This window comes from Semicossyphus pulcher, unplaced genomic scaffold (genome assembly GCF_022749685.1).
Source record: "Semicossyphus pulcher isolate SPU_LCO1_2020_fin unplaced genomic scaffold, fSemPul1.0.p SCAF_7, whole genome shotgun sequence".
Lineage (NCBI taxonomy): Eukaryota > Metazoa > Chordata > Actinopteri > Labriformes > Labridae > Semicossyphus > Semicossyphus pulcher.
The window spans coordinates 12,058,849-12,073,203 of NW_027211748.1; the positions used below are offsets into that span (position 1 = coordinate 12,058,849).

General features: G+C 41.4%; 1 protein-coding gene across 1 annotated transcript; it reads right to left on the reverse strand.

Annotated features, from left to right (window-relative positions):
- Nucleotides 1-9,729: 9,729 nt before the first annotated feature.
- Nucleotides 9,730-13,455, reverse strand: LOC138611409 (glutamine synthetase). Its single transcript, XM_069684492.1, has 7 exons — nt 13,373-13,455; nt 12,535-12,722; nt 12,285-12,446; nt 11,348-11,494; nt 11,136-11,263; nt 10,832-11,031; nt 9,730-10,743 (listed from the first exon to the last, which is right to left on the reverse strand). The coding sequence occupies exons 2-7, from the start codon at nt 12,698-12,700 to the stop codon at nt 10,431-10,433; spliced, it is 1,116 nt and encodes a 371-aa protein (XP_069540593.1). The 5' UTR covers nt 12,701-12,722; nt 13,373-13,455; the 3' UTR covers nt 9,730-10,430.
- Between the last annotated feature and the right edge of the window lie 900 nt (nt 13,456-14,355).

The window sequence follows — 14,355 nt, forward strand, 5'->3', positions numbered from 1 at the left end:
AATCAGGTCACCATGAATCCTGGAAGAATAAGCATTCCCTTTGTTAGGCCTATAAACAATAGCGTGAGGTGTTCAATAGCAAAATGACAAACAGGCTTCTCCTGTCTTAGCTGGTTGGGACTAGAAGCACATGGATGGATGAACAAAGACACACAAAGCAGTTTTTACTCTCTGTCACACTGCCATTCTCTGAGCCTAAAGGAGCGCACGTTCACAGTCACCATCACTGGACTTTATCCAGGTTGTTTGCCTTACGCAGGGCTCAGCCCTGTCTTAATTTCCTACAGGACATGCAGTCTGTTGTTTGTGAAGGGAAGCGCCGTGCCAAAGCAGCTGGTGGTAGGATTGGAGTAAAACTGTACAACAGAAAGGATGTCTTTTGATTATTTACATGCGAGAAAACAGACAATTTCTAAGGCATTCCCTGAGTCCTTCTGATTTTTAAAGCTGTAGATGGTAATATAAGTTTCTTAAGCACCATTTGGTCAAGTTTGTACTACGAATACCACCCCCCTGATTTTAACCCCCATGTTTGTTGCTACGGTGACACTTGTGATTGCTTCCATTTCCTTGTAAAGCTCTGACGAAGTTGTAAAAATAAAACGGAAGTCACCAGGAAGTGAAGAAGAGGTTATGCTATGTATAATGACCCAACTTCACTGTTTGCTAGAGTACAGAACGTTCATTTAAAGGGAAGTATACGGCAACTTACTCACTCCCTAACTATGTACAATGTATTGGAAATGTATACAGTCTCTAGCCAGTTTGTTAGTCTCAACAGCACTTCTGCAGCACATTTTTGTGGAATAGCAAAGTGTTAAATGTATCAAACGTTCTACATTATTCCCGATTAAAGCACTATATTTGCTGTCATTTAATTTAAGTGTAATATTGTGAGAAACTTCCCACTGTAGTGTCCTCAAACTCGAACTAGATGTGGAAAAGGAGGAACGGATGTATGTACACTACTTTTCCTGTTAACCCTACAATGCAAGGTGTTGCAATTTATACATGTGAAATTTATAGTTACAGCACCTGCCAGTGATTAGACAAAATATCCCAAATCACACTGTATAACTCACTACAGAGCAAACTAGTAAGTGCTGATTTTTGCTATAGGAAGTGGTTAGTTAAGCACTTAATGAAGGAGCGGTTAAATTGTTGACGTAGCTTAAAAAGGAGATAGATTAGTAGACACAACAGCTTATTTCTGTAATGGTAGCACACCCATTCTCTTCTTTAAGCTAATGTATTAGTAGTATCATTAGTAGCCATCCTAAGGAATTGCTTTTGAAGCTGCGGGGGGCTGTTTTTTGTAGCTAGTTTTTGGTGCTAACGATTTTTAACAACACATACAATTCTATAAAAAAACACATTCAATTTTAACCACAAAAAAAACCCACCTGTGGATTCACAAAACACTTCAGCTGTAAGCAAAAAAGACTGGAGCACCTGCTAGTTGAATATAGTCAAGCAGATTCATAAACATTATTAGGGAAATAACACTTTTCTCGTTAGCTAGCAAGCTGTCTGCTAGCTCTAGCTTACGTTAGCCTGAGCACACAGCTCATGAGAGAAGTAGCTTACTTTTAGCTATCAAAGTTAACAAAGCTAACTTACAGTACTAATGCAGCCCGGTCAGACAGTGCTCTTCTTCACCGTTCTTGTCGTCCTCATTATCCTGCAGCAACACGTTGTCTCCACCACGTTAGCAATTAACATCCTCTTTGCTTGAATTAGCAGTCTGTGATCCTCTTCACGGTCATCATCACTCCCCTCGTTTCTTAGTGAACAAAAGTAATGCTGTCCATAATCCGCTAATTAGCAAGAACTTGTTGTATTTTACTGAAACTATTTATCCCTTGTCGTAACTCCTCGCCTACAAAATGTGAGAGTTCCACATGTTTATATTTTCCCTCACCATCAAACTAACTTGCAACAATACGAACCAACTGATAAAACTGCACAAGAGGCAGCAAAGGTCAAAGGTCATCATCACTCATTACGTAATTAGGAGACACATGAGATATAGACTACTAATTTGTTCGGCCATCATATCAAAGGTGTTAACCAAAGGTCAGATTGTAGATTAAATTCCATTTGACCTGTGTTTTCTGACACAACACCACATACACAGTGGTGTAGTGCAGGGTATACGCGGGCATACGGCGTATACCCACTTATTTTTCAGTCAGCATTGCGTATACCCACTTCTCAATCCCCTCTGATGCGCAACATTCATGTATGCAAGCCAAATTGCCCAATTATCTTTCATAGGGTGGTGACATGCATGACCCACCCTACACTGCCTCTCATTGGCCAGTACTCATTATGCAGGACTGATGAGCCAATCAGAGGCAGAGTAGGGCGGGTGATACCTGGGAAAAGAATGATTGCCTAACGGTAATTTTGTTAGTTCACTTTTAAACTATTCGCCGTTAGAATACGCTATGTAACGTTTATGAACAGCCAGGTAAGATGAAGCGAGCTATTCAAACAAAAATGTCCTCTCTCAATTCCAAATGTCCTCGCGAATCTACACCAGCCAGCAGCTCAGCTAATCTTAGCGATGCTAGCAGCTCCGTTAACCCAGACTCTGGGAGCGCGCTCGGTCCGTCCCCCACCCCCCTCGTCGCAGAGGATGCCCATGCCGCCTCTTCACCCACAGCTAAAGATGCCGGTACAACGGCTGATGAAGACTTCAACTGCGGTGGGTGGGCGCTTTCTGGGATGACTTTCCACATTTGAATAGCTTGTGGTCATTGTTCACCTTGTTACATTTAGGCTATAGCCTGTCAGTCAATCACGTTTGTTGTTTTTCTGTAAACATCACTAGTCACTAGTCTGTGGGGCATTGGGTCAGTAATTTCATAATTTCGTAATCCTTATTCCCTGAGGTCAAGCAGCGGAAATTATGTGACAATGTGCAAATACTACTGGCCCATTTTTGGGTAAACTAAATAGAGTTGTCTTACATGTCACTGTTTACAGGGCGTCTATCATTTGCTGAGTGGGCTGCTCCAGGGACCACTGCACCACTGGACATACACATATATGGTCTGGATACAGTTTTAGTGACCTCTAAAGCTGATCCTCCTGCAGCTGAGGACGAGTGCGTCGGACCGTCTATAAGCATAGTTGGTGAGAGTACAGGAGGGATCTCTGACCGAGCTGGCACATGTTTTGGCTGACCTTGTTGGCAGCCACCAATAGATTAGATGATAACAGATCTTGAGTAAGCATTTGATCTTGAAAGGTGGAAATGAAAGGTCGACATATTCCCTTTGGAACTACATACACAATCATGTTATAGGCCTTGACATACAAACCCTTACTATTCATGTATAGACCCTGTTTTCCCACGCTGTTCAATTGTAATGCCATCAAGTGTGTTGTTTTCCAACAAGACAAATAGACGATAAAATATGACCCCAGTGACCACGTGAAACACGAGTGTGTATTTCTTTGTCCTGACCTGATCGCTATTAATATTTGCTCAGCAGCACATGCTGGAAGGCAGGGCCAGCCTAAAGGCCAAGTGCTAAGGAAATACACGTTCACTTAAAAGCACATTTTTTAAAATCGTCATTTGATACTGAAGGACAGTTTCATATACTGATGGGTCTCATGATAAAGAGGAGATGCATTAAAACACATCTCTCGTGAGTACAGGACGGCTGTAAACTGGTCAGAACAGGATCCAGGTCAGTTTCAGTTTACGAACATACTGTATCCGAAGGGGCTGAGGTTGCTGCACATGTCTGCACCAGTCTCTGCATTCCACAGTGTGGAATTAAATGTGTCATAGTGTTTGCTTCAAGTGTATTTCCACCACCCCTCCCCCTCCAGAGCAGACATGCGAACATACAACTAAGCAATTCCTTTTTTTACTGCTAAAATGACTAATTTGAGGAAGTTTGACACCCTTTTACATCCCAACTCACGTCATCTGCTTTGCTCTGTCACCAACCAACTGTAGGTCACTGACTATATGAGAAAAGTGCAACGTAACTGAGTACATTTACTCAAGTATTTTTTTAAGGTATGTTTTACTTTGTTGGAGTGCTTCAACTTTCTGCTTCTTTCTACTTCTTTCAGCGGCAAATAACCTACTTTTTACTGGTCTGCCTTTGACTTACAGCTTGTTACAACTAGTTACTTTTCATATTAAGATATATTAAAGAATATGACACATTTATAAAAATTGTAATTTTTCTTTTGCCTGCTACCATTTTTAAAAAAGTGTCCCTTTGTCAGATGTTTGGGAATTTTTTTCCCTCTAATCTTCTCACTTCTCATTTACTTGTTTGAGGGCCGGAAGTTTACAATATTTCACAAAACCTTAATTAAACTAAAGTTAGAAAGTCATCCCACACTTCCTAAAGTAGTTTTAGAAGGTAAAACAAGCTACAACTCAACCAGGTAAAGCTGGCAGTAAAATTATACTTATCCATTAATTTATATTATTTACATTAAAATAATAGCTGTCACTTTCATTCTAATGGTGCATTTAGCTGATAATACTTATGTTCTTTATAAGAATCTATTGTACTTTTACTCAAGGATCTATATCTTTCTCTGCTCTTCCCTCATAATGGAGGATTGTTGTTCAGTTGTTCTTGTCAGCTAGCTGTTGGCCAACCTGATGGTTTGGCAGCTACATTGTTTTTAAAGTGCTGACTTGGCACCAAGTTAATGTGATGCCATTCAACTTTAGGAAATGGGTGCACACCTGTGACTTTTGCCGAGAGTTGTATGTAGGGCAGGTTCAGTGCAGATATTGGCAGGCCTGAAGTCAACACATGAACTCTTTTTTTAATGACAGATCTGGAAACTCTCCACAACTTTGTTTTGGGCACGTCTTGGCAGAGATCAGAATAGGGTCAACTTATGTCTGACTCGGAGGAGTTGTATTTTAAGGGTCTGTCTGGCACAAGAATGACAGCTGAACATGACCCGAAACGATGATCTATATGTGGGTCATCTTTAAACAGACTTGGCATAATGGCCGCCACATGAGAAAGACAAGAGTTTTTTTAAATATGCACGTAATTTTATGCTCCTGCATTATATTGCTTCATTTTTTAACCTCCTTGGTTTGTTAAAACCATATCCTTGCATGATCATTACAAGTTTTGCACGATCATTTTAAACTTTCCATTGAAAATACACAATATTCTTTATCCCATGTGAAGTTTCAGTGAAATCCTCGCTGCCTTTTTCTAGTCAGTCAGAAAACATATTAAATATATTTGCAAATCTTGAATTAAATCTTGGATATATTTGTAATTGCAGTTCTGTAAATGTTATATTGTAATTGAACTTTTACACTTCCTGGTCTCATATTGATCCTCTCTGCTGCTGCCATGATCCAGTGTCCCCAAATAAAGTGATGAAGTTTCCTTTGACTTGACACAGTTGCAATGGACGAACTTTAGGACAAAGTGTTCAAGCTAAATCTTTCTTCAGCATGGATGTTTTCTCTTTGTGATGTGGAAAATTACACATGGAGTGAACTTGTGGGGGTGTGCGGGGCATCCATTGTTTTGTGTGTTAAAGAAAGAACAGCCCACGCAGATAAATCAGCGGGGGAGATGGTCGGGGGAGGGGAGCACATCCACTGCATTTGGAGCTGAAAGAGTTCTGGCATCTGGCCATCCACTCTGCCAACTATTCAAGTCATGAGATACTCGAAACAGGACTGTTATATCAGGAACTTTTATGAAACAGAGCTGAACTGTTTGTGAGCAGGGCTCTTATGACATCACAGTTACACTTGTATGATCAATTTCATCCCTTATTTTCATAACAAAAACATAGTGACAATTTAAGATGGCTGGATGCATGTGCACAGATAAATGTACAATCTAATTCATACCAATAATTTCAAAATAGATTCTGCACAGAAATCCAACTTTGACTGTGCATGTACATGCATGCTGCACCTTTTCCTGCAAGAGATTTATAATTCTTAATGCTGTTTATGTTAAGAGTGCTTTGGCTTGTAAAGAACTTACATTATTTATGTGCTATTTTTCCACATTTTCAGCATTTTACATGCAAAAGTAAAGAATAAACACGACTCAAATGCTTAATAAATGTTTTCTGTGCAACTTTTCCTTCTCTTTTATCTTCATTTAACCCCTCTGCAGTGCACATCTGTTCTGAATATCTGCTCTGAAAGAACCTGAAGATAACCGTGTCTGTGCTGCAGCAGTAAAATCAAAACTGTGTCACTGTGTCAGACGTAATGGTGTGACCAATCACGACGCAGGTAACCATGAGTGGCTGAGGGGGGGATCCAGTACCAGCCCTATCGCACCAGAGTGCTCAGCCAATCAGGATGCCTTTAGTCAGGGGAAAGCATCTGTGTGAAAAGACCAAACTGTCTGCAGGCTGTGGACGTAAACATGCAGCAGCTTGTTATACACGGCCCTGCAGACGGGGCTGGGATCACTCGTGTGTTTCCGTTGGCTAATATGACACGTGCAGGCTGCTTCCCCTTTGAGTGTTTGTACATGTGACTTTAAAGTGCATGTTTGGGAGAAGGAAGTGTGAGAAAAGTTGAATTTGTTTACAGTGAACAAGATTTAAGGCATCTATGGAACCAAGTACACATGAAAGGAACGTTATTTCAGATCAGTCTCTCTGTGTCTCTCTTCCTGTTTAATAAGAATAAGATCTCTTGCAGTATTCTTTGCAGGATTTTGCACAAAACATCAAGCTAAAGTGTTCCTTCTCCAAGCTGTTTTGCAATTTCTATCATCCCCTTATCCTTCCTTAAACGTGGCTTGACTGCAGTGTTCCCCTTTTCGGTGGCGCACTGTGGAAAGAAGAGGCAGCACTGGTTTGAACTAGTATGATGTTACACAACAACACAGCACAAGTAAGGAGAATCATTACTGTACATGCACTTGCAGCAAAAGCCACAACCTTTCAAAATGATGGATGCTCATTGCAGGTGATGTTTCCTTGCAGCACATGCTTGTTTATGCTAGATTAGTAAAACTGCCAGTCATTATTTTGTATAATAAGTACAAACTGTTCGGAGTTAGAGGGCATTTGCACTGTGATGCCACACAGTGTGATTGCATGCTAACCGACTAGCATCGTAACGCTGTGTTTGGCCAGGGGGGTTATTGTGCAGCTCCATTTATGAGACCCCATTTCATGTTTTTTTTCCCCTCCTTACATAACATGGATTTTTTTTCTTCCCTTCCATACAAGAACCACCACGATCCAGCCTGTACATACCGGTGGTTGTCATAGAAACAGGGCAGCATCCCTCTCTCCATCCTTTGTCCAGTGTCTCCCCTCCGCTCGAGCTTCCCAGGCGATGCCGGTTTGGATTCTGCATGCAAATCGAACCCCCCTAATTGAGCTTCAAAAGCGAGGAAGTGGAAGGGATTTTTTAAACGGCTGATTGAATGGCATCAAGCGCTTTTCACACGATGTGGCGAGGTGGTAAACTCCCCACATCCTGCAAACGCTGTTACGACGCTCAAGCGTTAAATAAGGGGAAGACAACACACAATCAAGAGCAGAATACGGCAGATCCATCCAGTATATGTCGAACATGTGAATAAAAACACAGTTAGAGCGAGTGAAAGAGGTTAATTAATAACTTGAATTCCATTAAAATTTGTGATGTTTGGATCAAAGGGGTTTCAAAAGGTTGCAGGCTGAGGTGGGTGTGTTTGGGAAAGGAACATGGTGTTCTTGTTTGCCTCTAGGAATGTGTGAAGGTTTACTGGGTATGATTAACTGTGACACAATATGTTGTTCACTTTAATTTCCTGTAACTGTGCTTAGCTAGAAGTAGATTTTTAATGTTTCATCTTTATTAGGAACTCAGTTGTGGTTTTTTTCTGGTTAATAGCAAGATAGCATGGGAGTTATTGAGTATTCCTCAACTGTTTTCCAGCTTGAATGCACATCAGCTTCTACATGAATGTAGGCAGAAATAGAAGCATGCATAAAGAATTTTTTTCCAGATTAGCCCCATTGGTATTCCGTTCGCTCTGGATAAAGTTGTTTTTCTTATGTTATGCTAAAACGTTGCACTCTGTAGCAGCGTGTTGTACTTGAAAACACACACTCTATGAACCCAGCAAAGGCATGCACAAAGTCAAAAGAGCACAAATCTGCAACTATGGTAAAAAAAAAAGTTAGAGTACATGTATTAGCTGCTAAAACAGGAATGAACTTGCCTTTAACTTTGTGACTGTTAAAACTTTTTCCAGGCAAACAAACCAGCTAGCTGACTAACTGTTGTGGTGCAGTTGGGAAGTAGGTGAAAGGTCTCACAGCAAAGTTGTTTCCCTTCCCCCGAGTGGGGCGAGTACAGAACAAGAACATGTTGTTGATGTCTCGTGACAGTTCTTGCTAAGTGTGCTTGAAACATCTTGTTTTGTCGGGAGGAAAACTTTCATCTTGTTTATATCTGTCAAGTTCTTAATGTAAATCCACTCTTTTTCCTACACACAGCTTTGACTCACTAAACTGCTGAGTCGACACATATTTTCTTAACAAGCTTGCACAGCCTGGTCACAAACAGCATGTGCTGACATATTATAAATCTTTATATTGGCCTTTTATAAGATTAAGGTGAGAAATGCAAGTAAACCTTTAATGTGTCTTTATCTCTTCTTGGTGGAAATTCATCTAAACCCAGAAATCCCATACAGCTGACAGTAAGCTAACAGAAAATAAACACATTCCTGATGAGTCAACCTGCCTGACTGATGTGCTTTTTAGCTCATAACAGGATTCAGACCAGCTAAGACTAGGTCACAACAATCATGAGTGAGCACTTCTCGGAATATCGACCCTTGGCGGTTACAGTGAAGGTGTCTAATAACTGTCTCGTGAGTACACTCCAGTTACGTCCCACAGGGTCCTAAAACCCGGCCTGCACAAAGATGCTGTTCAGCTCCTGCCAAGATATCAGCCAGACTAAAACATCAGAACACTTGGCACCAAGAAAACACCGCCAGAGAGACTTCACTGTTACATTTAGGTGCACTTCACTTTACTGTGTTTTTTAGTGTTTACTGCTTACAGCAAACTGCTGTCGCCAGCTGCTTGAACAGCTTTCAAGTGTTGGCGTTTACTTAAGCTGGAGCCCAGACTAAACTGCTTCAGCAGCTAACTACAAGCTCTGTTTGTGAATCATTTTGTTCTTAACAGAGCTGTCAGGGAAGTTTTAAGAATTTAGCACCAGTTGTGTGTCTGTTATGTAACTATTAATAAATGTGTTGAAGCTTTGAGATCCAGGCTCCTGAGTGTTAATCTTATGAACCATCCTGTCACGGCTAAACCAATAACAAGCTAGTGCTAAACTTAGCAGCTAGAAACAGTAATGTGCAGTAATGTGTGTGTTAGCTTATATTGGGATGTAAACGTATGTTTTGATAAGAGTTAAATCATAAGATGAAAACTATTGTTGTCTTTCCTGTTGACATAAAGCTACACTCCGCAGCAGGTTAGCTCAGCATAATTACGTTTAACTGCTAGCCCAGCAATATTAAACAAGTCAAGTGTCTTTCGAGGTTGTCAGAAGTCATTAGTCAGCAAATTTTCAGTGTCAGTCAGAGCTAGGCTAGCAATTTCCCCTTTGTTTCCAGTCTTTACGCTAAGCTAACAAGCTGCAGCTTCATATTTCCAGTCCTTGTTTCTGCTTAAATTTTTTCCCTTCAAAGCCTTGAAGTCAAGAGTCACACAGCCATGTTGTGATAAAAATAAAAGTTTTAAATGTATCAATAAAAAACACCAGGTTCAGTAAACGTGATGTTTTACCAAATCAGGTGCATTACAATATCGCAGTTAACAAAAGGATAAAACTCCTTGAGGAATCTACAAATGGCATTATGGACAGATCAACCACATATGAACAACATACGTCTGGGTACAGACATCTACAAAGTGTACCACACAGGTTGGCCCAGTGTGTCAAAATCTGAAGACATCAAACATTGCCATTTAAAAATAGACACTTCATAAAATCAAAAGAATTAGTAACATTGAAGACTGGATAGTTGAAAAAGGCAGGTTCACATATATTAACAGTACATGAACTAGTCAGATTTATTAAAGTTACACATGCTGCCCAGCCTTAGCAGCTCTACTCTTCAGTGTCCGTGTGCTTTAGTTCATTTTTAGTCACCGACAAACAAAAAGGGAAAGATATGACATGGGCTATAAAACAGTGTTACAAAAGCCGATCCCTTCTAAAGATGAGGGAAAGACGTACCCTGCCATTACCAGCTCATCACTACCACAGATATTACCTTGTCATGTTTTTAAGTTGACCAGCCAACCATTAAATGCAGGTTAAAATCATCTCAGTGGGAGAGAAAAAAATATACAGTACTAGCTTAAAGAAAACAAAAGTCAGAAGGGCAGTGGGAGTCAGTCTATGAGTTGCGGATTTAGATATCCGTGGGTTCGTCTCCCTCTTCGCTCAGCAAACAGGTGCGGATCAGGGCCTCGGTCACGCCGTATGGGTCGCAGTTGGCGGATGGGCGGCGGTCCTCAAAGTAGCCCTTCTTCTCCTGGCCGACGCTACGAGGAATACGGATGCTGGCGCCACGGTTTGCCACTCCGGCGGAGAACTCGTTGATGTTTGAGGTCTCATGGTGGCCGGTGAGACGGCGGGCGTTGTCCAGGCCCCCTTTGGGATCGTAGGCACGGATGTGATAGCGGTGCCTCTTCCCCAGCTTCTCAATTGAGTCCTCAATGGCTCTGACAGCAGAAAATTAAAGATTCAGTCAGAAATGTGAAAAGCACACAACAGCTCTTAAGATAATCTCATAATGCCTCTGACACTCACTTCAATCCACCCTCGTCCCTCATCTCCTTTGTGCTGAAGTTGGTGTGGCAGCCGGCACCGTTCCAGTTACCAGAGATTGGCTTGGGGTCAAATGAGGCGACGACGCCAAAATCTTCACAGACGCGGTGCAGGAGAAAGCGTGCAATCCACAGATGATCACCCATGTTGATGCCTTCACAAGGTCCAACCTGGAACTCCCACTGAACACAAAAGGTTCACCATTATAAATCGAAATTCTAATTGGTTGATAACTTCTCAAAAATATGCCAAATTCAAACATAGATATGGATTTTATTATATGTACCTGAGCAGGCATCACTTCTGCGTTAGTGCCACAAATCTGGACTCCAGCATACAGACAAGCTCTGTAATGAGCCTCCACGATATCTCTGCCATAGGCTTTGTCAGCTCCCACGCCGCAGTAGTATGGACCTGTAAACATATAACAGTTTAATATCTAATCATGTTTCAATGCAGAGGGCACATTTAAGTGCTATTTTTAACCTAGCTGCTCACCTTGTGGTCCAGGGAAACCATTAGAAGGCCAGCCAAAGGGGTGTCCGTCTGTGCCCAGGATAGTGTACTCCTGCTCCATGCCAAACCAGGGGTGCTGGTCCTCCACCATCTCCATCACCTTCTTACACGTGATTCGAAGGTTGGTTTCTGCAGAAAAACCACAACACAGATCAGACCAACATGAATACAGCGAAGTCCAGTTGCTTTGGCCCGTTTTACTAAGTAGTGTAATTTAAATTGCAAGGCAGATTATAAAGAAATACATTTCTGTAATGGAAGTTATGCAACAATATCAGAATTGCCTCAGGGTTCGAGAGCTATGAAAGTGTGAAATGTCACTTCATGTTAGAATGAACTAAAATGAAATGAAACAATGAAATAATTACATCATTTAAATTTTAGATTCTACTGCTACATGCCTCAGCCTCTAAACGTGTGCATCAGTGTGCATGAATGAGTGTTCAGAATGAATGAGTGCATGCATGTGCAAATGAGTGCACTACTGCGTGTACACCTGTTCATATGCCAGTGGGTGCATGAAACTGTGCTATATATATTTGTTTGTGGTTGTAACATAAGTTTTAAAAAACACTTTCAATATTTGAACAGTTTTGAGGGGAACCACAGAGGATTCCCTTGTTTTACATTTAGATGTAATGATGGCAAAAAAACATGACACATCTCGATAGTACCCACCCCTCCACCCCCCCAGCAGTGTCCCCATAAAGTAAAGCCCCACCCACCTTGCTCTGTCAGACCAATTGAAACTAATGTATGTCCAAGACTCCATCTTACTACAGCTTTATAGCTAATATATTTTACCGTCATTTTACTTTATTTTTTAGAGGGTGAGATAGATTAAAATAGTCACAATTTCTGTTCCATTGTTGCACATTATTCAATTCATTAAAAAGCAGATTGTGAGCCTCGTTGTTACCTGCAGGTTTGCCGTTGTACTTGAGCACTTCACACAGGACTAGCTTGTTGGGGTCTTTACGGAATGGATCACGGAACATGGCAGAAGGAATCAGATACATGTCGCTGTTTGAGCCCTCAGACTGGTAGGTGCTGGAGCCATCAAAGTTCCACTCAGGCAGCTCTATAAGAGCGGAGGGAGAAGGAAAGATATAATACACTGCACGACTTCATTATGAAATCTGTTAGGGAAGATTCAGGAGGATAATTACCTTCGATGCTTTTGGGCTCAGAATCCAGCGTCCTGGTTTTGCACCGGAGCCCCTCTCCGGTTCCATCAATCCAAATATACATGGCCTGGACTTTATCTCCCTGAGGGAGCTCCATGTACTGCTGCTTGACAGTTTTACTCAACGTGGCGCTGGCGGATGTAGCCATCTTATTTCCTACTATAACACACCTGAGAATAAGAAGAGGAGAGGAGAGCAGGTATGAGACCGAGGTGCGCTCTGGATCACATGTTGCGTAACCAGGGTTGGGGGCGCATAAAACACAAAAACATCACCATTGTCTCCTCTTCCAGAAAAGAGAAGGCATGAAAAACACGATGAGGATGTAAAAAGAAGCCAATTTCCAGTCTTTTCCTCCCTCACCATTTTTGGAAACAACACTTGCCCCCGCATGATTAAGATTTCATTTCATTTAAGATTCAATTTAACGAGGAGGGCTCACAAAGGAGGGCGCATGGAGAAGCACATCAAAAGCCATAAAGTAGCATACACATTGACAAACAACTTCTGCAAAAACGCGTCTCTGTACGTCCTGTTACACATATGTCTATTGTTGTAGTCATGGTTACAATAGTTCTCCCTGTGTGAAGCAAGATTACATCACTCGCTTTCTCGTTGAAATCCATTACCTACTACCTACAACTAAAAGCCATATGCTACTCAAAAATAAGTCTCACTTAAAAGAAAACACCTTTTAAAAAAGTATAAGTTAGCAAGAGTCTGTAACAATGAAAGTCAAGTGCACTGAGAGCACACTGAGCTCCTAAACCAGCATGGTTAAGTTCAAACATTAAAGAAAAGAGAGAAGAAGAAAAGTTACCTGGAGAAACGAGGAAATTGAAATAAAAACTAAAGGACGGACAGGTCCAGTGTCTTGTTGTCTGATGCCTCGCTAGTGCCTCTCTCATTCTCTGGTACCGAAGCTCCGGATCCGGGGACATTTATAAGAGCAGGAACTGGGATGTCGCTTCTTTGATTGGTCGGAGAGACGGCAGCGTGTTTACTCCAAGGTGATTGAAGGCACATGCAGCCCCATCATTGGACGAGCTGCAACACGGAGCAGCAACGCCCTCTAGCAGCAGCTCCTCCGCGTGTGTTACTATGCGCGAGCCTCCATGCATCCTTATCCTCACATGTAGACAGCCATGATCTTAAGAATAACAATGAATGCAAAACAACAATGATTCTGTGATGAAGATCGGGCAAGTGTCAAGAAAATGTGCTCCATTGTTCACCAACGGATTCAACCATGTGGACAATATGCTCAACATTATCAGCCTCAGCACAAAGCAAGCAGGTAGTTCTCTCAGTCCAAGACGCCACCGTGTGGTAGAAGTCTGTTACTGCCAGACTGTACTGGTTTTAATGGGATAGATTATGTAATCCCACTAGAAAACAACGTCTGGTATCCTTATGTCCCTGGAAACCCACGTGAGCAAAGTATGTGTGACCTGTATCAGCAATACTCTTTAAAACTATCAATACCATCGTAGACAGAGTTACTTCATTTCTAAAACAGCATGATTAAGTTTTACTGAATATAGACATAGAGTAAGTTTAAAGTATAAAGAGGATGATTTGTATTATTGAGAGCGTAATACCTACACTATAAATGTTATTGGCCTCCTACGTCCAATTTAAATGTACATTTAGGCCTACACTGCACTACAAAGACAGTTAGCTAAAGTTTCAATGTCTAGCTAAAGTTGGTTAGCCTAATTGTGTAAAAGGTAACATAATACATTGTAAAGTTAAAGTTTTTAGCCTCAAGACAATTTTCAGGATTAATCTAAAAACGTCTGG

Coding starts and splice junctions, on each gene's coding strand:
- LOC138611409 (XM_069684492.1), bottom strand. CDS start 12,700: ATGGCTACATCCGCCAGCGCCACGTTGAGTAAAACTGTCAAGCAGCAG. Junction 11,495..12,284: donor GTACAACGGCAAACCTGCAG/GTAACAACGAGG, acceptor GTTTTTCTGCAG/AAACCAACCTTCGAATCACG. Junction 11,032..11,135: donor CAGAAGTGATGCCTGCTCAG/GTACATATAATA, acceptor TTTTGTGTTCAG/TGGGAGTTCCAGGTTGGACC.